This window comes from Somniosus microcephalus, chromosome 16 (assembly GCF_052327205.1).
Source record: "Somniosus microcephalus isolate GS21.2 chromosome 16, FLI_Smic_1.0, whole genome shotgun sequence".
In the NCBI taxonomy this organism is placed as follows: Eukaryota; Metazoa; Chordata; class Chondrichthyes; order Squaliformes; family Somniosidae; genus Somniosus; species Somniosus microcephalus.
The window spans coordinates 51844283-51867077 of NC_141002.1; the positions used below are offsets into that span (position 1 = coordinate 51844283).

Sequence of the window (22795 nt, forward strand, 5' to 3'; positions counted from 1 at the left end):
TTTCCCACCATTAATTTCCCGGTCTCATCCTCTAAGGGACCAACATTTACTTTAGCCACCCTTTTTCTTTTTATATAACTATAGAAACTTTTACTGTCTGTTTTTATATTTTTTGCTAATTTACTTTCATAATCTATCTTCCCTTTCTTAATCAATCTTTTTGTTATTTTTTGCTGTCTTTTAAAGACTTCCCAATCTTCCATCCTCCCACTAGATTTGGCTACCTTATATGCCCTTGTTTTTAGTCGGATACTATCCTTAATTACTTTACTTAGCCACGGATGGCTATCTTTTCTTTTACACCCTTTTTTCCTCAGTGGAATATATTTTTTTTGGAAGTTGTAAAATAACTCCTTAAATGTACACCACTGGTCATGTACCGTCTTACCCTTTAATCTATTTTCCCAGTCCACTCTCATTAATTCCGCTCTCATACCTTCATAGTCTCCTTTATTCAAGCTCAGCACGCTTGTTTGAGATCCAACCTTCTCACCCTCTAATTGAATATGGAACTCAACCATGTTATGGTCACTCATTCCAAGGGGATCCTTTACTAGGACATTTTTAATTAATCCTGTCTCATTACACAGGACCAAATCTAAGGTTGCTTGCCCCCTGGTCGGTTCAGTTACATACTGCTCAAGAAACCCATCCCTAATACACTCAATGAACTCTTCCTCAAGGCTGCTCTGCCCAATTTGATTTGTCCAGTTAATATGATAATTAAAATCCCCCATAATTATAGCTGTTCCCTTATTACAAGCCTCAACTATTTCCTGATTAATACTCCGTCCAACTGAGTTGCAACTGTTCGGAGGCCTATAGACTACACCCACTAGTGTTTTTTTCCCCTTATTATTCCTTACCTCCACCCAAACTGTTTCACTATCGTGCTCCTTTGACCCAATATCATTTCTCTGTATTATAGTGATTCCTTCCTTTATTAACATAGCCACCCCACCTCCTCTCCCTTCCTGCCTGTCCTTCCTGATTGTTAAATAACCTGGTATGTTTAATTCCCAGTCATGGTCACCCTGCAGCCATGTTTCTGTAATGGCCACAAGATCATACCCATATGTCATTATTTGTGCCGTTAACTCATTCATTTTGTTACGAATGCTACGTGCATTCAGATAAAGAACTTTCAAATATGTTTTGTAACACTTAGTTCCTGTTTTTTCCCTTTTTAGTACTTTACTTTTTACTCCATACCTTCTGTCCCTTCCTGACACATTCTGTTTTTTAATTCCCCCACTGCTACCTAAGTCTATGACCTTCTCTGTTGTCATTTCTATGATTTGCTCTCTAGAAACCTCCCCCCCACTAATTAGTTTAAAGCCCTCTCTTTAAAGTTTAAAGTTGTTTAATATAGAATCATAGAATCACACAGTAAACTGAAGGAGGCCTTTCAGCCCATCGTCCTTGTGCTGGCTCTCTGAAAGAGCCAACAATTAGCCCCACTCCCCTGCTCTTGCCCCATAGCCCTGCAAAATGTTTCCTTTTTAAGTATTTATCCAATTCCCTTTTGAAAGTTACTATTGATTCTGCTTCCACCACCCTTTTGAAGCAATGCATACCAGATCAAAACAACTCGCTGAGTAAACCAAATTCTCATCTCCCCCCTGTTTTTTTTTACTATAAAGTATAGTTCTGGAGCATTACAGTATAACGATAGAGAGCCACAGCATCTTAGTATAGCTATCACAACAGCCAGCAAAAATCCCAGTATTGATTTGTGAACTGTATACCTGAGGGAAGAAACGGGTTAAAAGCAGCACCGTGTGTGATTGCATGAGTTATGATGATGATCTGTAGCATTAGAAAGAAAGAACTTGCATTTCTATTGCATCTTTCATGTTCAGGCTGTCACAAAGGGCTGGATTTTCTCAGCCCCGAGGAGGCGAGTATGGAGGCGGGACTGCCGGGAAAGTTGCAGAATTTAGGGGCAGGTGGCAAACCCACCCCCAACCCGCCTCCGTGCCCTCTTGCCAGGAGGCGGAAAGCCGTCCTGCCCCGGGTCTCATCTCCTCGAGGCGGGAAAGGGATTAAAGCCTATTAACTGCCTGTTAACAGGTAGTTAACAGGCAGAAAATAGGATTATCCCCATTTTTCGTTCCGAAGTGTGGGCTTCCCGACCTCGGGGAAACCCGCCAAGGTGTAGGAGTCGAGTAGGAGATCTGCGGGGGTTGGAGGGGTCTGAAAGTGCGATGTAGATGTGAGTGATGGGTGGTGCAAGTGTGGAGTGGTAAGTATGTGAGGTGAGTGTAAAGTGTTAGAAAATGTTCACTTACCTTTGTTTCTGCCTACAGCTTTCAGCCGCTGTGGAGCCGGAGTCCTGACATCTCCATTGTAGAGATCACAGACTGGCTGTTGAATCCTCTGATCCAACAGTCATCTGATTTCTACAAAGTAGAAAGGTTTGATGAGTCCTGCACATAAGGTCTCATCAAACTACACAGAATGTCAGTGTTTGACAGCTTCACAGAGCTGTCAAACGATTACATTTCTTCTTTCAAAAATTCTTGACAGATGACACATCATACGTTGACGTGCTCTGTCACTGACTTCCACCTAATTGGCCTGCTGAGACCGCCGGGCGGGCTTAACAAGGTCAATCAGGGGAAAATCCCACTGGTTGGCCAGAGGCTGATGGAGGCGGGACTGAAACCAGGCAAGCAGCAGTCCTGCCTCCAACACGTCTCCATTGAGAAAATCCAGCCCAAAGTGTTTTAAAGGAAATGAATACATTTTGAAGTTTAGTCATTGGCTGCCACCTTTGCCTGCAGAACAACAATGTGTACAAGCAAGGCCTCACAAACAGCAATGAGATGATAATCAGTAAATGTGTTTTGGTGGTGTTGGTTGAAGGATGAATGTTGGCCATGACACTGGGAAAATTCCCATGCTCGTTTTCAAATAGTGCCGTAAAATCTTTTACAACCCGCTGAACAGGCAGATGAAGCTTCAGTTTAACATCTCATCTAAAAGACGGTAACCTCCAATGTGTAGCACTCCCTCATACTACACTGAAGTGTCATCCTGGATTTGTCCTCAAATCGTGGAATGGTGTCTGAGCCCAGGACCTTTCTGACAGAGGACAGAATACTACCACTGAGCCAAGCTGTCACTCTGAATGTATTGTATTCTTTGATAAATTGTATTCTTCTCTCCTTCATCCTCTCTTTCCTGATTTTCTCTTTTTCCCTCGTTCTTTATGCCCCTTTCCTTCTATTTCTCTTTTTCACTTCACTGCTCTCTCTCATTAGCTGTTGAAACAAAGCAAGGGAAATGCTGGGAAACACTGACAGTCTTCCACCGCAATCCCTGCCTGCAGGAAATCACAATCCTAAATCAGGCTGGAGAGTTGATAGGCTCGAAAACTGTGGAAAGTCCTTGTAAGTTGGAGTGTGCTGTCGTGTTACATTACAAATATGAAAAGTTACAGTGGAGCTATATAGAGTTCTAGCATTACAATACAATGGTGTAGCAGCATAGTTTGGTTATTGAGTTTCATCGGGAAGCCAGTTTGCTCTGAGAGGAGGTAACCTGGAGGGTTCTTTTCCCGCTTCCCCAGGTAAGATGAATGAAAGTGTGTGAATGTTTGAACTCTAAGGTGGGAGTTCTGAGGCATTACCCATTCATACAGTATATTGATTTTAATACAAATGAGTGGTATCCCCGTTATTTAAGTTTTATATGTGGATAGCTGCAGTCAGAATGGCATTTGATGTCCCATATCTCTCCTGTTTCAGATTGAAATGCTGGAACACAAATATGGAGGCCATTTGGTATCTCGCCGGGCTGCCTGCACCATCCAGACAGCTTTCCGTCAGTATCAACTCAGCAAGAACTTTGAAAAGATTCGGAATTCCTTGCTGGAAAGCCGCATGCCCAGGCGCATTTCTCTGCGAAAGGTCAGGTTACAGAATGCCGAGAGTTTAATGGAAGGGTATAACTTTGCAGGAATTCCACTGGTGCGGTCTCCATCCTTACCTGCTAGTATCAGTGGGGCTCTGACTGAGCTCGAGGACTCCTTCACAGAGCAGGTTAAGTCACTTGCCAAGTCAATTGATGATGCACTCAGCTCATGGAGCTTGAAGACGATGTGTTCACTGCAAGATGGCAGTACTTATCAATTCACGGAGACTTTCAGCAGCGCATCAATGCAGGAGGGAGCAGGAGGCGAGATGGGGAAAACAGGACAGGAAAGCAGTGATGACAAACTGGAGGATGGCCTTGCAAGAAGTGGCAGTACACTTATGATGGCTTTCAGGGATGTCACCTTCCACATTGAAAACAAAAACATGTCTGTTTCGTCACTGCTGGAATCTGCATCCGTTGCCATGGCAAACTGTGAGAATGCTCAGTCAGAATCTGAGCAGAGTGCTGCTGCAAAAGATGATCATGGTCCAGGGGAAGAGGACAAAGAATCACAAAATGCTTCTTTAGAACAGGAACAGATGCTCATTCAAAACAATCACCCTTTCACGGAACTGAATGTCAATATCAACTCAAACGGACTAGGAGGAGGGTTGATGGGACAGAGTCAGGTCACCGTGCAGAAGATTCAAATCGATCATAACAATGGGATCATGCAGGCCAATCAGTTGGAATCCAATCGCTTGGACAATGCAGAACAACTCAGCAGCAGCAGTACAACTTCCATCTCCGCCAAGTCTCCATCAGAGGTCTCTTCAAAAGAGGCGCTGCACGCCATGATATTGAGCATGCCCAGGTACCACTGCGAGAATCCAAGCAGCTGCAAATCACCGACACTCTCCACTGACATCATCCGCAAACGTCTCTACCGGATCGGCCTCAATCTTTTCAACGTGTAAGTAACCAACAGCAGCAGAATGCAAGGTTTTGTCTAGAGAAGCGCATGAGCCATAATATTGTCCAGGCAGGGGGACTCCTGCAGGGGGCAGATATCTACAACCTCCCTTTTCACAAAACTGAAATACTGCCTACAGTAGTGAGCTTTTTGGGTTCTGATTTGTACTTTGTAACAAAAACTCTTGCTGTTGTTTTTCTTTTAATTTATGGCCCTGAAATTCCCATGGGCTTTCTGACACACCTCTGCTGTAAGTCAGGCAGGAGTGCGATGGAAAGCCTGGGAATTAGGGTGTGACCTGGCGTAACCAGTCTCCGCCTTCACTGACAGTTCTTGCAGGGCCTTGTTTAGGGCAGAAGCTGCATCAGGCTTGAACAAGGTCACCACTTCAGAGGAGGTGTGGCTGGGAGCGTGGGGTCTCCTAGGCTACGGGTTGCCTCGGTCCTGGTCTGGAAAATCCGTCTGCTGGCCAGTTTGGCAAGAGAAAGAAGGCATTCTCACTGCCTGTGGTGGAAGTGGGGTCTACCTGTGGAGTCTAGGACAAGTCACAGGCCTGGACAAGACACAGGCCTGGACCCCCGGTGATTCAGTCTGGCATTATTCAGAAATCAGCCCCTATTAACGCCGGAGGTTCCTGGTGAGCACCTACAGCGGACGTCACCCCTATTCATTATCGGCCTCCTTGTCTTTTTCTGTTTTGTTTGTATTGTTTTCTTTTCAACCTTTTTCATTTTTCCTTTCTTTGTTATGTAGTTGGTAAACTTTAAGTGACTAACTATCTTTTTAAGATTTTATGTTGAATACAAGTTTTGATCCCACTGTGCATTTTCTTATTTTCATCAATGTGCTTTCTGCTTGTTTTTTATTGCTATAAAACGGCCTTATCTTATTTTTCCTCTTTTAATTTTGTGTAATTTTGTGACAGCCCCCAAGATGGAAGGATCGTCTACTGAATTTCCCTTTAATCCAAAATGTTTAAAAGGGAGCTCTTTATATTGGTTCTTCTCAGTTGCCTCTTTTTACTGTGTTTATGGTTTACAGCTATTAGCAAATTCAGGTATATTTTTTCAAGTACTCCCCCTGATGTGATAACATGTGCTCCAGTGACATATTGAATAGGAACAGTGGGTCAATGGCAGCAGTCCTCATCCATGATGTAACTGCTGTACAACTTGTTCTCACATGGGAGGCAGATTTCTGTGAAAAAAAGTCTGCTTCTACACTGCATATAATCAGAGTTCAACCTGGTAACAAGGACACCAGGAACTGTATAGATATCTCCCCTTATAACATCGAAGCATTATAGACAATCTGGTAGACTACACTTCCACTTTAAGTAAGTATTCTACAAGGGAACTCCTAATATTTGTAGATGAACTACATGCATCTCTCTGGTTGAGTAATGGGACTGTGACTGTAGGCAAACTATTCCTGTAAGATCTGAAAATCAAATTGGATAGACCAAAATTCTCACAATGTTCTGCTAGAAATCCCAAGCACAATATGCTGAAAAAATGACTAGAAGCATCATTATAAATTACCCAATTTTGGCCAGTCTTAATTTGTGAATTATCATAACATCATGGAAGTTTGCATGTTGTACCACAAGACATGTAACCGTTTCAAATTACTTGACCTGCTGAGTGTTTCTAGCGTGTTTTATATATGATTTTGAAGGGGTTATTATAAACTAAAGCCCAGTTTAATAAAATGGCCATAAAATAAAACAAGATTCTCTTTCTGCATAAAATATTGATTGAAGATGTGCTGTGCACACTATAGGTCTGAACATAAGCCTTATCTCTGTATTGGGACTACAACACATTAGCATGCAAATCAGATTTTATCCTATTATAGGGAAGGCCACATGAAATTTCTGTGGTAAGTTGTTTCTGAGGTAAATCAGAATAATTTTAAACAGACACACAAATTAGAAAATACCAGCCATATTTCCAACAATTTTCCATGCACTGAAGCCAATGGGCAGGAATATGTGGGCTGTGCGCTGACAATTTTGGCGGGCGAGAGTCCCTGCTGTCAGCGCATACTTGGAAACTGGCCCCAATCTGGTTTTATCTTGTGTCATACTAAGCCTCCATTATTCACTGCTAATAGACTGTCACCATCTATTTGGACCTTGTTTCAATTCACCTTTTAAAACTCCCTTACCACCTGCTCAACATGCAAATGGCTTACCAGGGTACAGTGCAAATAAAAAGATTCATTTGGCAAACAAGTGCACAGTGTTAATAACATATTCAGCATCCTGGCACAGAGTACTGCTCAAATAGAAAGCAACTTAATAAAAGAAAATAAGCAACAAATAGAGCTGTCTAATGCAATCAGTTTGATGAAGCATTACTTAGTGCTCGTACGACACAATCATTACTGAGCTGCTACAGTATTGATGGCTTATTTTGATAAATGGACTCTACAAATATAGTTTTATTTCTAACATCACAGTGTTGGGTTGTTGTCTTTTACTTCCTTTCTTTTAAATGGAAATAGCAGCTATAAAGCAACCTCCTCTACATATCAATGCTACTCTGCTGATGCCAGAAAAGATGGCTCAGCCTACAGCAACCTCTGGATGATGTGAGAATATTTTTTAACATTGCTTGTTGCTTTGTAGCTGATCTAAATTAAAATTTACACAATAATGCAACTTGAACTTTAATTGCAAGAAATTAATCCTAATGGACTATTTTCACAAAATTCGCTACCACATTCTTTTTGAATGTATTAATGATTTCATTAAGAAAAACTGGCCAGAAGAACTCATTTATCACCTCATAACAACCAATGCAGTTTTTCACCTTTATTCCCCTCATTGTTTGGGGCAGATGTGGATCAGTCAGTAGAGAAACAGACCCCCTGCAGTCAGATACAATAAGGAAAAAAAGATGGCTGGTGTCAGTTTTTTCTCTATAATAAGCTATCTGAATCTCTCAATTAGATTAAAGTCTTGGGGGGGAAAAATTGGGTCGCGCCCCCACTAACTTCGCCTACTTTTAGTGCTACTGAATGCGCCCCACCTCCCTCTTGGGGCGCTGTGAGTGAATATCGCGGCGCTACGTGCCGCAGCGCCACGCTCTGTGGCACGTCACGCTGCAGTACTACAGGCTTTCCTCCCCTTATTAAAGGGGAGGGGCCTAGCGCAGCACAACCTGGGGCCCAGCTGGGCCACCAGGGATCGAAGTGCCTGCAAAACAGCCCAGCATTCAAGAGAAGTGCCGGGCTCACAGAGCGCAGCTGGCATTCCGTGGGGGGTGCTGCACAGGAGGCCGAGGACAGCAATGGGGGCATGACTGCCCAGCACCTTCCCTTAAATTTGCGCCGCCCCGGCCACAGGTAGGCGCCCCTGACCCTGTCGGACATAGCGTCTGGCGGTAAGTCAGGGGGCGCTACCGAAGATCACAGCCTGGGCGTGAGCGGGGAGCTGCGCACAGCGATGTCATCATCCCCAGCGGCGCAACGCCGCAGGGTGCTAACGGTTACCGCCGCTGCTAACCTCCTGCTGAATTTTGCGGGAGGCATTTAGTGGCGCCGCGCCCGGGTGCTAGTTGCTTTGCGTCCCATTAGTGCCCTCTTAGGGCGCTAACGGGCGGCGCAAATCAACCAAATTTTTCCCCCTGAACTCATCCTTATGGACCCATTATTCCATATAAAAATTATCTGATCCTCTCAATGAGATTATGTGCTTGTAGTTACTCTCAGAAATCCATTATTCTGTAGATTATCTTACAAAGGGAATCTTTTTGCAATCTACTATGAAAAATACCTTGGTAATGGTCATGTCTTGTGTTTAATATACCATCAGGTTTTGCAATGGGTTAAAACATTGTCCTTTCACCTCTGGGAACTGGGCTTGAATGCAGGTCTGATTGATGACATGAATGACTTTTTTCTCTGTCAGATGCAAGATGAATTGAGTTTGGACATTTTCACTCAGAGTGGGCACAAGAATGTAATTGTAGAAAATAGAAAATTCATAGTGCCAACTCTATTCTGCATCTAATCCATGCTGTATCTGGCCTGGGATTATTTGGTGTAGTATAGAGGGGCTTTACTCGGTATCTAACCTGTACATGGCTTGTGTGAAAAATCAGCTTGATGGGATGATTGGTCTTTTCTTCTACATTTCTTATATTCTTTCATATGAGACAATACAAATTAAACAAGTTACGTTTCTATGGAATGTAAACTATGCATTCAATGTTAACAGTCTAACTTGTGAAATGATGTGCACCATCTACATACTAATAATGTAGGTAGCACAAAAGTCCTCTCTAGCTTTCCTGTTGATCTGTCAGGTGTGTGATTCATTCTCACTCCCTCTTAATTGTGGCTGATGGTCTGACCTAGCTCCTTACTGAGTCCTGCAAGCCTCTTTCCCACAGTCTTGCCAAGTTGTGGTGGTTATTGTCAAATAGAAATAAAAATAAAATAGATCTGTGTTTGAAATTGTATTCAGTCGCACTTGGATTTTTCCCAAAAGGCTGTTCTGTAGCTGGCCTTCGTAGCGAGAGGGTTCGAGTACAGGAACAAGGATGTCTTGCTGCAGTTGTACAGGGCCTTGGTGAGACCACACCTTGAGTATTGTGTGCAGTTTTGGTCACCTTATCTGAGGAAGGATGTTCTTGCCATGGAGGGAGTGCATCGAAGATTCACCAGACTGATACCTGGGATGGCAGGAATGACATATGAGGAGAGATTGGGTCGATTGGGCTTATACTCACTGGAGTTTAGAAGAATGAGAGGGGATCTCATTGAAATTTATAAAATTCTAATAGGACTAGATGCAGGAAAGATGTTCCTGATGGCGGGGGAGTCCAGAACCAGGGGTCACAGTCTAAGGATAAGGGGTAAGCCATTTAGGACAGAGATGAGGAGGAATTTCTTCACCCAGAGAGTGGTGAACCTGTGGAATTCTCTACCACAGAAGGCAGTTGAGGCCAATTCATTAAATATATTCAAGAAGGAGTTAGATATATTTCTTAAGGTTAAAGGGATCAAGGGATATGGGGAGAAGGCAGGGACAGGGTACTGAGTTTGGATGATCAGCCATGATCTCATTGAATGGCGGAGCAGGCTCGAGGGGCCGAATGGCCTACTCCTGCTCCTATCTTCTATGTTTCTATGTTATGTTTGTCATTTAGACAACATCGTGACAACCTCTTGGATAGCTTTTACCTCAACATTTCTTCTCCCAAAATCCAGAATTGCCATAGCAAGAAGACACAGTGGTAAACTAATGTACAATTCTCGGCAATCACAGAGTTGCCAGCAATAGATCTCTTTTTTTTTAGTTCCTACTGTGTTTTGTCTGTGCATCCTGTTTAATGGTCTGTTTAATAATTCATTTCTTGTCATCGCTCCAGCAGTAAGTGGACTAATTAACACCTTATTCCAGAGACTGAGTTTGAAGTAGGTTTCTGCCAGTTGAAATGTCCTGTTTCTTTGTCTTCACCTTTCACTAGCAGCTTAAAAGAAATTCCAGCAATATTTTTATTTTCAATTCAAACACCGTGACACAGAAACAAATACTAATATTACTGAAACAAAGCTACTTAGATGCCATCAGTAGCTTATAAATATAATAGTATCTCCATACAACTAAAATTAGTACCAAAACTGTAAATAAAAATGAAAAATTCTGCTATCCCATTTTTCCTTTATTTTCTTTCTTCAATTATATTTCTTGTGTTTCATTTTACTTAATTCCTAAATAATGTGACCTATTCTAACCAATTTGGACCGTCCATTTTTTTCAACTTGTTTTCTTACCTTGTTCTCTCACCCCCTTGGAATCGCAAGCCTGGATCAGCTGGTACATTGGCAGAAACGCAAGCAAAATCAGGTTGTGGGAACTACACCGCCTCCCCACCCCGATCTTGATTTTCCTTCCCCTAACACTACTGGAAAGGCTGCCCTCTGTCCCTTCCCCACCCACCCCAGGAAAATGCCAGTGGGGAGGTGAGGCTTACTTCTTTCCTGTCTGCCCCCTTACCTCTGCTCCCCGGGACCACCAGGAGAATCCTGGCAGTACTTCCTAGAGTCATGGTGGGAAGGCCCACAAGAACTTGAGCTGCTTCTTCTGGTCTCTTCTCTTTGGGCGCTGCAGCAGCACCACCTGGAAACTGCCTGGGCGCATGCTGGCAGGGATTCTGCCGGGTGTCTGCTATGCATACATAATGACTTGTGACCCAAGGATATACGTTCGGGTCATGGCAGTTTGGGACAGTGGACAAAATTCTGGCCCTGATCCTATAGGGGCAGGAACAGGCAAATATAGCCCCTATTGTCCATTTTGGCCCATGCAGCAAATACTAGGAGTTGGACACAGAGCTGGCATGAGAGGCATGTCCATAAACAAGCAGAGAACAGGTGAGCTGGTATCGGAGCTTTTTGGATCGGAGACTGATCAGCAATATGATTGTATTGTGTGTTTGTCTGGAGTTATTCTCCCAATGTGATGGGTCTCTAATAATCACATGATTGATAATGCCACATGATTGGCATGGACCAATCACCAATGCTGCAGGCACACTACAATCATACAGACATAAAGGTGGCAAAATTCGGCTCCTTAACACCTATTGTTTCAGCGCTACAAGTGCCATTTTGGATCCAAAATAGCACGCGCACACCTTTGGTGTGGGTCGCGCCAGACGCCATCTTGGTGAGGGCATTAGTGCGGGCACAGTGAGCGTCTGCCGGAAGTATGCAGATTAGGCAGATCACATGCTGATTTGCCGCCAGTGCTGCCATTTTGGAGCTCAATGCTCCAACTAATGCCCTCCATTAAACATGCACAGCTGAACACGTATTCATCAGCAGGAAGGACGCCCCCCACCAGTGCTATTTAAAGGGATCATCAACTACTTCCAGGTTAGTGGTTGATTGATTTCTACCGGCTGTTGTTGCATTTGTAGAAGTGTTTGGTGGTTTCTAGAGTACTTAAAGTTGCTAAAGTCTACAGGGCAGGTGCTGAAGGACTTTGTCCTGACTTCAAGGCTTCTGTACAAACCAGTTGCTCCCAGATATGGGGGAAGTAGTACGCCTTCCCCTTGGAATACAGCATAACTTGGAGAATGAGCAGAGGCGACACAGAGCAGGCTGCAGGCCACTTATCCCTGGTGTCTCACCATGTGCCGATACCGCCACTAAGCTAACCTCTAAATTATGAGCAGTGTTAGTATCTGAGCTGGTGGCTGCGAGTGTGAAATTGAGTAACGGTGATTCTTCTTCATCACTGTCTTCCTGCTCTGCCACCTTTTGCTCTTCCACCACTGCCTGGCCGGGTTGCAGTTCTTGGGTATCTGAAAGGAGAAAGGCACAAGGGTAAGGTTGTGGTGAGGGGAGGGGGGTTGGAAAGCAACAGGTGCATGCTTACAACATCTGTAGCTTAGAACAGCTTCTGGGATGAGGAGGAAGGGGGATATGAGAAAGAGGATTAGTTATGAGGATACTGTCATCTTCAATGGTTTCACCCCTGCCGCTGGCCATGGCCTCAGCGATGGCCACTCCAATGATGGTGACCACCATCTCCTCCATCGGGGTAAGGATGTGCCGCCATGCCTGTCCCCTCCAGTTAGCTCCTGCTGCTTCTGGTTATGTGCTAACTTGTCCTGCAAGAGAGAGGGAATGTGTCAGTGAATGTGGTGCAATCTGTTTGGGTGATGTGCCTGTCATGGTTGAATAGCTGGCAGTGTGTGCAAACTGTGAGATGTGGATGTGAGGCTTGCAGCAGTGCTAAGTGTGTGAGGGTGAGGTGAAGCTATGAATGTGAGGTATGAGTTGTGAGCTATCTGCTCCCACTGCCTTCTCAGAATTTGCCTGGAGGGCCTCCTGACCCCCTGTGGATAGAGGACCTCTCTCCTCCTCTCCACCTCCTCCACCAAGGTCTCCAGTGCAGCACCAGAGAACCTTGAAAAACGCTCTCTCCCCTGTTGCCATAAATCACTCGTCTTCCTGTTCAAACTCTCTTCCACAAACAGTTCCAGCACCTGCTCCAGTCAACATGCACCTCCCCTTTAAGAGGTGCAGGCTTGGTCTAAGTGGTGCAGGCTAGCTTTAATTGGTTCTAGCCTCGCACACACTTGGGTCCCCTGCTGAGAGGTGCAGCCACTCAACAGCATGTTTAGTGCCGGCTACACACAGCAATCATGCAAATTAGCAGGTAGCACAAAGTTGGCGTGCTGCCTGCATTGGAAGCAACAGGCGCGAGTTAATCGCGCATCACAATCCTCATGCCCGTTTTCGGGGGCTATTGAATTTTGTCCCAAAATATTTAATAGTTTAGACGCAAGTGACATCTTGTCGCAGAACATCAATACTTTATTTATCATTCTTTATGTTTTTATTATATTGACAGGCTGTTCAATTTGGACATTAATCCTTTCTCTTAGAGCAGCACTGCAGTGCACATTTGGATGTAGACATAGACCTAACATTGCTTTGAAGTCCATTATTCTAGCATTGCATTCAAGGAATGTGGCAGTTCAAATTCAGACCAGGCCTGGTGAGGACCTGGACTTGAAGCAATGTCCTTTCATATCAGGAATCTCCTGTTGAGTAAGGTCATTTTAATTGAGTAAAACATTTAAGCAGTAATAGTTGTGTGGGAGTTATAATTAAGGACAAGCCATTTAACTGATGGCTGACGCTTCATGCCATATTTTTCAATTAAATGCTATACCTAATTACCACTTACTGTACAGAGACAAAACAGTATTATGATTCAATTTATTTTCTCTTTTTTAAGAAAAGAGAACATTCAATTTATAGCTTTTGAAAAATGTAGGTGTTAGAGAAAACTTAGAATCATAGAATGGTTACAACACAGAAAGAGGCCATTCGGCCCATCGAGCCCATGCCGGCTCTCTGCAAGAGCGCCCCAGCCAGTCCCACTCCCTTGCATTTTCCCCATAGCCCTGCAAATTTCTTTTTTTCAGGTACTTATCCTTTGAAAGCTATGATTGAATCTGCCTCCATCACCCTTTCAGACAGTGCATTCCAGATTTTAACCACTTGCTGCATAAAAAAGTTTTTTCTTACATCGCCTTTGGTTCTTTTGTCAATTACCTTAAATCTGTGTCCTCTGGTTCTCGACCCTTCTGCCAATAGGAACAGTTTCTCTCTATCTACTCTGTCTAGATCCCTCATGATTTTGAACACCTCTATTAAATCACCTCTCAATCTTCTCTGCTCTAAGGAGAACAACCCCAGCTTCTCCAGTCTATCAACATAACTGAAGTCCCTCATAACAACAGAAAATGCTGGAAAAACTCAGCAGGTCAGGCAACATCCGTGGACAGAAATTTGAGTTGACGTTTCGGGTCGAACCCTTCTTTAAAACTGGAAAGAAAAGATAGATCGGAGGCAGGGCTGCGATCGGACAAAAGAATAAAAGAAACAAAAGAAGTAAAAAAGAGACAATAAAAGGTATTAGAAGCTAGATGAGATGGTAATAGGCTGAGATTAGGTGTAAAGTGTACTGGCAGGGCAAGAGATAGCTGCCAGGTGTGAGAGAGAAACAAAAGGAAAGGGGGGGGGGGGGAAAGGAGTGGAAAAATTACAAGAAAAAATGAAATAGGGGCCGAGGTTATGATCTGAAATTGTTGAACTCGATATTGAGTCCGGAAGGCTGCAGAGTGCCTAATCGGAAGATGAGGTGCTGTTCCTCGAGTTTACGTTGAGCTTCCGTGGAACAATACAAGAGGCCAAGGACGGTGAGGTCCGAGTGGGAATGGAGCAGTGAATTAAAATGACAGGCGACCGGAAGCTCGGGGTCACCCTTATGGACTGAACGGAGGCATTCCGCAAAGCGGTCACCCAATCTGCGTTTGGTCTCCCCAATGTAGAGGAGACCGCATCCTGAGCAGCGAATACAGTATACTAGATTGCGAGAAGTACAAGTAAATCGCTGTTTCACCTGGAAGGGGTGTTTGGGGCCCTGGACAGTGGGAAGGGGGGAGGTATAGGGGCAGGTGTTACATCTCCTCCGCTTGCACGGGAAGGTGCCAGGCGAGGGGGAAGGGCTGTTTGGGGTGATAGAGGAGTAGACTAGGGTGTCTCGGAGGGAGCGGTCACTGCGGAATGCTGAAAGGGGAGGGGAGGGGAAGATACGTTTGGTGGTGGGATCACTTTGGAGGTAGCGGAAATGCTGGAGGATGATCCGTTGAATGTGGAGGCTGGTGGGGTGAAAGGTGAGGACAAGGGGAACCCTATCGTGGTTCCGGGAGGGAGGGGCAGGGGTGAGGGCAGAAGTGCGGGAGATAGAACTGACATGGTCGAGGGCAGTGTCAATCACGGTAGAGGGGAATCCTCGGTTGCGGAAAAAGGAAGACATGTCTGAAGCACTGGTGTAGAAGGTGGCATCGTCGGAGCAGATACGGCGGAGACGGAGAAACTGGGAGAATGGAATAGAGTCCTTACAGGAAGTGGGGAGGGAGGAAGTGTAGTACAGGTAGCTGTGGGAATCAGTGGGCTTGTCGTGAATATTGGTTGATAACCTATCCCCAGAGATGGAGACGGAGAAGTCGAGGAAGGGAAGGGAAGAGTCAGAGATGGGCCATGTGAAGGTGAGGGAAGGGTGGAAATTGGAGGCAAAGTGAATGAAATTGTCAAGTTCGGGACGAGAGCAGGAAACGGCACCGATACAGTCATCAATGTATCGGAAAAAGAGGTGAGGGAGGGGACCCGAGTAGGACTGGAACAAAGATTGTTCCACATAGCCCACGAAAAGGCAGGCATAGCTAGGACCCATGCGGGCACCCATGGCAACACCTTTGATTTGGAGGAAATGAGTGGAGTTAAAGGAGAAGTTGTTCAATGTGAGAACAAGTTCAGCCAGGCGGAGGAGGGTGGTGGTGGATGGGGACTGGTCGGGCCTCTGTTCAAGGAAGAAGCGGAGCGCCCTCAGGCCATCCAGGTGGGGGATGGAGGTGTAATGGGATTGTACGTCCATGGTGAAAAGGAAGCGGTTGGGGCCAGGAAACTGGAAACTGTTAAAGTGGCGGAGGGCGTCCGAAGAGTCGCGGATGTAGGTGGGAAGAGACTGGACAAGGGGAGAAAAGATAGAGTCAAGATAGGAAGAGATAAGTTCCATGGGGCAAGAACAGGCTGAAACGATGGGTCTACCAGGGCAGTCCTGTTTGTGGATCTTGGGAAGGAGGTAGAAGTGGGCTGTGCGGGGTTGGGGAACTATGAGGTTGGTGGTGTTTTGATTTCTTTTTGGGTTCAATAAAGACTCATTTCTGAAAGAGAATGTTGTTTAATCTAAAGTCTTGTTCAAGACTTTCTACAGCTTTTTACAGAACACACTATGCTGTGATGCATCTAGAATGAAACTGAAAGTAAAACTCCTCTGGACTGCTTGTCTCTCTCATGACCTCTGCTGGTCAGGCACAAGTAATCAAAAACACAGACAAATATGCTGTAAGGCATAAGTAATCAAACACAGACAAATATCATCACTATTTGCTGATATTACATCTCCCTTTCTTAAAACAAAAGTATTTTACTTTTAACTAACAACATTTAATGAACTTACATTATCATTATCATGATCAAGGTTTTTTACCCTTGCTTTGTGTGTTCACATGAAATATGTCAATACACTAGAACTTGAAGAAAGAATAAGATAACATTACTTCCTTCTTTAACAATAGTCCTTAAATTTGCTCAATGAGTCTCTCAGGAGGCTTCACGTGTCTTGAGGATTTTCTGATTGATTGTCCTTGAATCTGAGTTGTTGCCTCAGATGATTGGTTCTCAGCTGTGTGATCAGGTTGTTCACCAGTATCAGTCTCTTGACCTGCTGTGGCTGGTCCCATGAGAAGATCTCGACGATTTCTTCTCAGAACAGCACCCTCATCTGTCTGAATGGTGTATGATCTTGGTTGAACTTTACTCAGGACAGTTCCCTTCTGAGTCCATGTGTTTGTTTTGTCTTTCAACCTTACTTGGTCACCAGTGTGGAGTTCAGGTAGGTTTTGTGTTCCTCTGTCATAGTAGTACTTTTGCTTTTCTTTCTGTTGCTCTTTGAACTTCCTCACTTTCTCCCCCTCTTTTGTTTTCAGGAGGTTCTCCGGGATGGGTAGGTTTGACCTTAGCCGACGTCCCATCAGGAGTTGGGCTGGTGACATACCACACTCGAGCGGCGGTGTGCGGTATACAAGCATGCTTTGGTAGAAGTCAGTTCCACTGTCTTTTGCCTTGTACATCAGTCTTTTCACTGTCTGGACCGATTTTTCCACTAGTCCATTGGACTGTGGATAGTGAGGACTTGACGTTGTGTGGACAAAGTCCCACTCTTTGGCAAAGTGTCGGAAATTTGCATTGTTAAACTGGGGTCCGTTGTCTGTGAAGACCTCGCTTGCCACGCCATGTCTGGAGAATATGGCTTTCATACTTCTTATCACAGCTTCTGCAGTGGTGGTGTACAGTCTACAAACCTCTGGATACAGGGAGTAATAGTCTGTGACGACAAGATAGTCCTTCCCTTGACATACGAATAGGTCAGCGCCTACCTTCTGGTAAGGTCTGTCTGGTGCTGGGTGTGGCTTTAGTGGTTCTACCGGATTGCTTGCTCGATATTTCAGGCATATTGTGCAGTTTGACACCTCATTTGTCACATCTTGGTTGATTCGTGGCCAGTACATCACCTCTCGTGCTCTTTTCTTACACTTTTCGATTCCCAGATGTCCTCCATGGATCTTTTTTAGCATCTCTCTTCTCAGACTCTTTGGGATAACTATTTTACTTCCTTTGTAGATGATGTCTTCGACCACTGATAGTTCCGCCCTGCAGTTCCAGTACTCTGCTATATCAGGTGAGCAGTCTTGCTTCATGTTGGGCCATCCATCCAAGATGCTTTTTCTCAGTCGTCTCATTGTTTCATCTTTGTTTGTCTCAGTCTTTATGAGCTCCATTTTTGCATCTGCTATGGGCAGTGCACTTGTGATCATGTCCACGTAGGCGTTCACTTTTTCATCCATTGTGGTGTTTGCGGGCTCACTTGGGTCAACAGCTCTGGACAACGTGTCTGCTGTATACATCAGCTTACCCGGTGTGTACGGAACATTCAGTGTATAGCGTTGCAGCCTGATCATCATTCTTTGTATTCTAAGCGGACAGCTATTCAGTGGCTTTTGGAACAATGCAATCAAGGGCTTATGGTCAGTCTCTACACTGATTGCTTGTCCTGCCACAAACTGGTGAAATCTTTCACAGGCGTATGTGATGCTGAGCAGCTCCTTTTCTATTTGAGCATATCGCGTCTCCGCGTCTGTCATTGAGCGCGATGCATATGCAATAGGTTGCCAGTAGTCATATTGTTGCAGAAGAACGGCACCAAGCCCACTCTGTGATGCATCTGATGATATCTTGATGGGTCTCGCTGGGTCATAAAACCTCAGAACTGGTTCCTCTGTGAGCAGTTTCTTTAGATCGCTCCATGACTTCTCATGCTCATGATTCCATTCCCATTCTATGTTCTTTTCAGTTAGTCTTCTCAGTGGCGCTATTTTCTCTGAGAGGTTGGATATGAATTTACCCATGTAGTTGATCATTTCATTAAACCTCTGCACGTCCTTTTTGCATTGTGGCCTTGGCATATTCTCAATGGCGGACACCTTTCTGGGATCTGGTCTGATGCCCTCACTGCTAAGGATATCTCCCACGAATGTCAGTTCTGTCACCCCGAGCTGGCATTTCTCTCTATTCAGCTTCAGGTTTGTTTTCCTTGTTGCTTCCAGCACTTTTTTCAGTCTCTTGTCATGCTCAGCTCTCGTGGTTCCCCATACTATGATGTCATCCATTGATGTATCAACTCCCTCCAGGTGCTCATAGATCATATGGATAGTCTTGTGATACACTTCAGGAGCTGAGGCAATGCCAAATGGTAACCTTAGGAATCTGTACCTGCCAAATGGAGTGTTGAACGTGCACAGTCTTGAACTTGCTTCGTCCAGCTTCATCTGCCAAAATCCTGAGGACGCATCTAACTTGCTGAAATATTTTGCATTTGCAAACTGTGCCATGATTTCCTCACGTGTAGGAAGCTTGAAGTGCTCTCTCTTTATTGCTCTGTTTAGATCTCTTGGATCCAGGCAAATTCTGAGCTTTCCATTCTTTTTGTCCACTACGACGAGGGAACTCACCCACTCAGTTGGCTCATCTATCTTCTGAATCACGTTCAGGCTTTCCATCCTGTGCAACTCTGCCTTCAGTTGCTTTTGAAGAGCAAACGGAACTTTTCTGCATGGATGTATGACCGGTGTCATACTTTTATCTACTCTGATCGTGTGTTCTCCTGGAATGCAGCCTAGACCCTTAAATAGGTCTTTGTACTCTTTCATGAGTTCATCATAGACTGTCTCTCCTTCGCTTTCCACAACGAGGACTCTCTTTACCAGGTTCAGTCTCTCACAGGCTTTTAACCCTAGTATGGCTTGCACATCCTTTGGCACCACGATTAATGCTAGCGTGTGCTCTCTGTCCTTGTGTGTTACTTTGACAATGCATTTTCCTTTCACTGGTATATCAGTACCTGACTATCCGGTCACTTTCACTTGTATTCCATGTAACTTTGGTCTGGGTCTAATTCTCTTAAAATCAGTCTCTGATATCACATTAACTTGTGCTCCAGTATCCAATTTAAATGGAATGTGTATGTCATTCACTTTTAGTGTCAACATCCAGTCTCTTTCTTCTTTTTTGTTTTCAGACACAACATCTACATTGAATTCCTGTATCTTGCTTTCATCTACTGTATGGACCTTGCTTTGTTGCGCTTGGTTCTTACAGCAACGGGCATAATGGTTGTTTTTGTTGCATCTATTGCATGTTTTACCATATGCTGGACACTTTCTTGGTGGATGCTGTGTACCGCATCGACTACATGACTTCCGATTGTCATTTTCGTTTGCTGGCCACGTCTCTTTTTTCACATTGGCGCTCTCTTTGTTAAACGGTTTGTATCCGTTCTTTCTCACTGCATCCACGTTGCAGCTACTGTCACTGAACAGCTCCTTTGCCTGCAACTTCACAGTCTCTGTAGCCCTACACAATGCTATGGCTTTTCCCAGGTCTAGATCTTGTTCTCTTAGCAGCCTTTCCCTTAGACCATTATCTGGAATACCACACACCAGTCTGTCTTTTATCAGCGAGTCTGTGAGTCCCCCAAATTCACACGATTTGCTCCGGTTTCTCAGTTCAGTCACATACTGATCAATAGTCTCGCCGATTTTCTGTACACATGTGAAAAATTTGTGCCTCTCAAAGGTCACGTTGCGTTTCGGTATGCAGTAGGCCTCAAACTGTTCCATTATTTTATCTAGCTTCATTTTGTCTCCATAAACAGCAAATATGAAATTATTATATACCTCCAGCGCTGCATCACCCACGACATGTAAGAACACGGACGATTTTTGTTTATCACTTTTCTCGTCAGCTCCGATTGCCGCTAAATACAACTCTAAACGTTGTTTGAACCTTCTCCAATTTTCAGCCACATTACCTGTCAATTGAAGCGTCGCCGGTGGGAGTAAACCTTCCATTTTTTCACTTCGTTAGCTATTCTCTAATGGTAAGCAACGATGTTCTCTTCTGGCTTGCTAATATGTGGAGAGCTGATTTCGCTTACTTGCCACAACTGCTTTCACTGTCCTATCAAGTTGCTAACTTCAGATTTTTTCTCTTTCAGCCACTTCTGACATCATGTTTTGATTTCTTTTTGGGTTCAATAAAGACTCATTTCTGAAAGAGAATGTTGTTTAATCTAAAGTCTTGTTCAAGACTTTCTACAGCTTTTTACAGAACACACTATGCTGTGATGCATCTAGAATGAAACTGAAAGTAAAACTCCTCTGGACTGCTTGTCTCTCACATGACCTCTGCTGGTCAGGCACAAGTAATCAAAAACACAGACAAATATGCTGTAAGGCATAAGTAATCAAACACAGACAAATATCATCACTATTTGCTGATATCATTACAGGTGGCAGCGGGGGGAAGATCTCCAGAGGAGATGAGGTCAGTGACAGTCTTGGAAACGGTGGTTTGATGTTCGGTAGTGGGGTCATAGTCCAGGTGGAGGTAGGAGGAGGTGTCGGAGAGTTGGCGTTCAGCTTCCGCTAGGTAGAGGTCAGTGTGCCAAACAACAGCAGCACCACCCTTGTCAGCGGGTTTAATGACAATGTCAGGGTTGGATCTAAGAGAATGGAGTGCTGCAAGTTCAGAGGGAGGTAGGTTGGAGTGAGTGAGGGGAGCAGAGAAATGGAGACGGCCGATGTCACGGCGGCAGTTAGCGATGAAAAGATCTAGAGAGGGTAAGAGGCCAGGGGGAGGGGTCCAGGTAGAACGGGAATTCTGCAAGCGGGAGAAAGGGTCAGTTGTGCGGGGGGAAGACTCCTGGCCAGAGAAGTGGGCACGGAGACGAAGGCGGCGGAAAAAGAGCTCAACATCGTGCCGAGCTCGAAATTCATTGAGGTGGGGGCGTAAGAGGATGAAGCTCAGGCCTTTGCTGAGGACTAATCGTTCAGGGTCAGAGAGTGGAAGGTCAGAGGGGATAGTGAAAATGCGGCAGGGGGTGAGATTGGGAGAAGGGGGGTCAGAGGAAAGTGAAGGGGAAGAAGGTTCCAGAGGGGCGTTGGTGTCCAAGAGTCCCTCATTCCTGGAATAATTCTCGTAAATCTTTTCTGCACCTTCTGCCTACACATCCTTTCTAAAATGCGGTGCCCAGAATTGGACACAGTACTTCGGTTGAGGCAGAACCAGTGTTTTATACAGGTTCATCATAATTTCCCACACTTTTGTACTCTATGGCCTAGAAATTCAGTTTGGGCCCGCCAGCTCGCTTGCGCCCAGAAGTTACTGCTGCGCGCGGAGCCACTTGCGCCCGCCGGAAATTCAGTTTCAGCGCCCCACGTTGAAGCCGGCCGCTATTCAAGGGTTTCGGCGCCCCCGCTTGGGGCGCTGAGACTGAATATCGGCGCGCTAGGTGCCGCAGCACCACCCGCTGCGGAGCGGCAGGCTGCGGTACTGCAGGCCTTCCTCCCTTTCTTAAGGGGGAGGTGCCTGCAACAGCGAGATCGCCGCTCGCTAGTGCCCGCAAATGAGCCCGGCACCACGGAGAAGTGCCGGGCTCCCGGAAAACAGCCGGCAATGCCGCGGGGGGGGGGCGGTGGAGGAGGCCGGGGAAGGAGGTGCGGGCAGGCGGCCGCCGAAAAAGCGGCCGGCCGCACATCCGCCTTAACTCGCCCCACTAACGCTACAGTACGGCCCCGTTTTCTGATCGCTGTTTGCGGCCGCTGCGGAAGAGGCGGCCGCAACTCAATATGGCGGTCGGGCCGGTAGCGGGGCGGTAGCGGGGCACTGCGCACACCGATGACGTCATCGGTGGCGGTGCAGCGCTACTGGCTAACGCCGCCATTACCGCAGCGCTGAATATCGGCGAAAGCTCAGCAAGTGGCGCAAAAGCCCTCTTTGGGCGAAAACTGGGCGCAAAGCCTACTGAATTTCTAGCCCTATACCTCTTCATGAAGCCCAGGATCCCATAAGCTTTCTCAACCTGCCCTGCCACCTTCAACGATTTATGCACACATACCCCCAGGTCTCTCTGTTCGTGCACCCCCTTCAGGATTGTACCATTTAGTTTATATGTCCTCTCCTCAATATCACTTCACACTTTTCTGCATTAAATTTCATCTGACACGTGTCCGCCCATTCTACCAGCCTGTCTATGTCTCCCTGAATTCTATCACTACCCTCCTCACTGTTCACTATACTTCCAAGTTTTGTGTCATCTGCAAATTTTAAAATTGTGCCCTGTACACCCACATCCAAGTCATTAATATATATCAAGAGAAGCAGTGGTCCTAGTACCGACCCCTGGGGAACACCACTGCATAACTTCCTCCAGTCTGAAAAACAACGGTTCACCACTACTCTCTG

General features: G+C 45.3%; 1 protein-coding gene across 1 annotated transcript in view; it reads left to right on the plus strand.

The window, feature by feature from the left end:
* LOC147106169 (IQ motif and SEC7 domain-containing protein 3-like) overlaps nt 1–22795 on the plus strand; it is a 246485-nt gene that overhangs the window by 41134 nt on the left and 182556 nt on the right. The window contains exon 2 of the mRNA XM_086009022.1: nt 3753–4834. Coding sequence (XP_085865148.1) covers nt 3753–4834 — 1082 coding nt within the window. The remainder of the gene's footprint in view (nt 1–3752; nt 4835–22795) is intronic.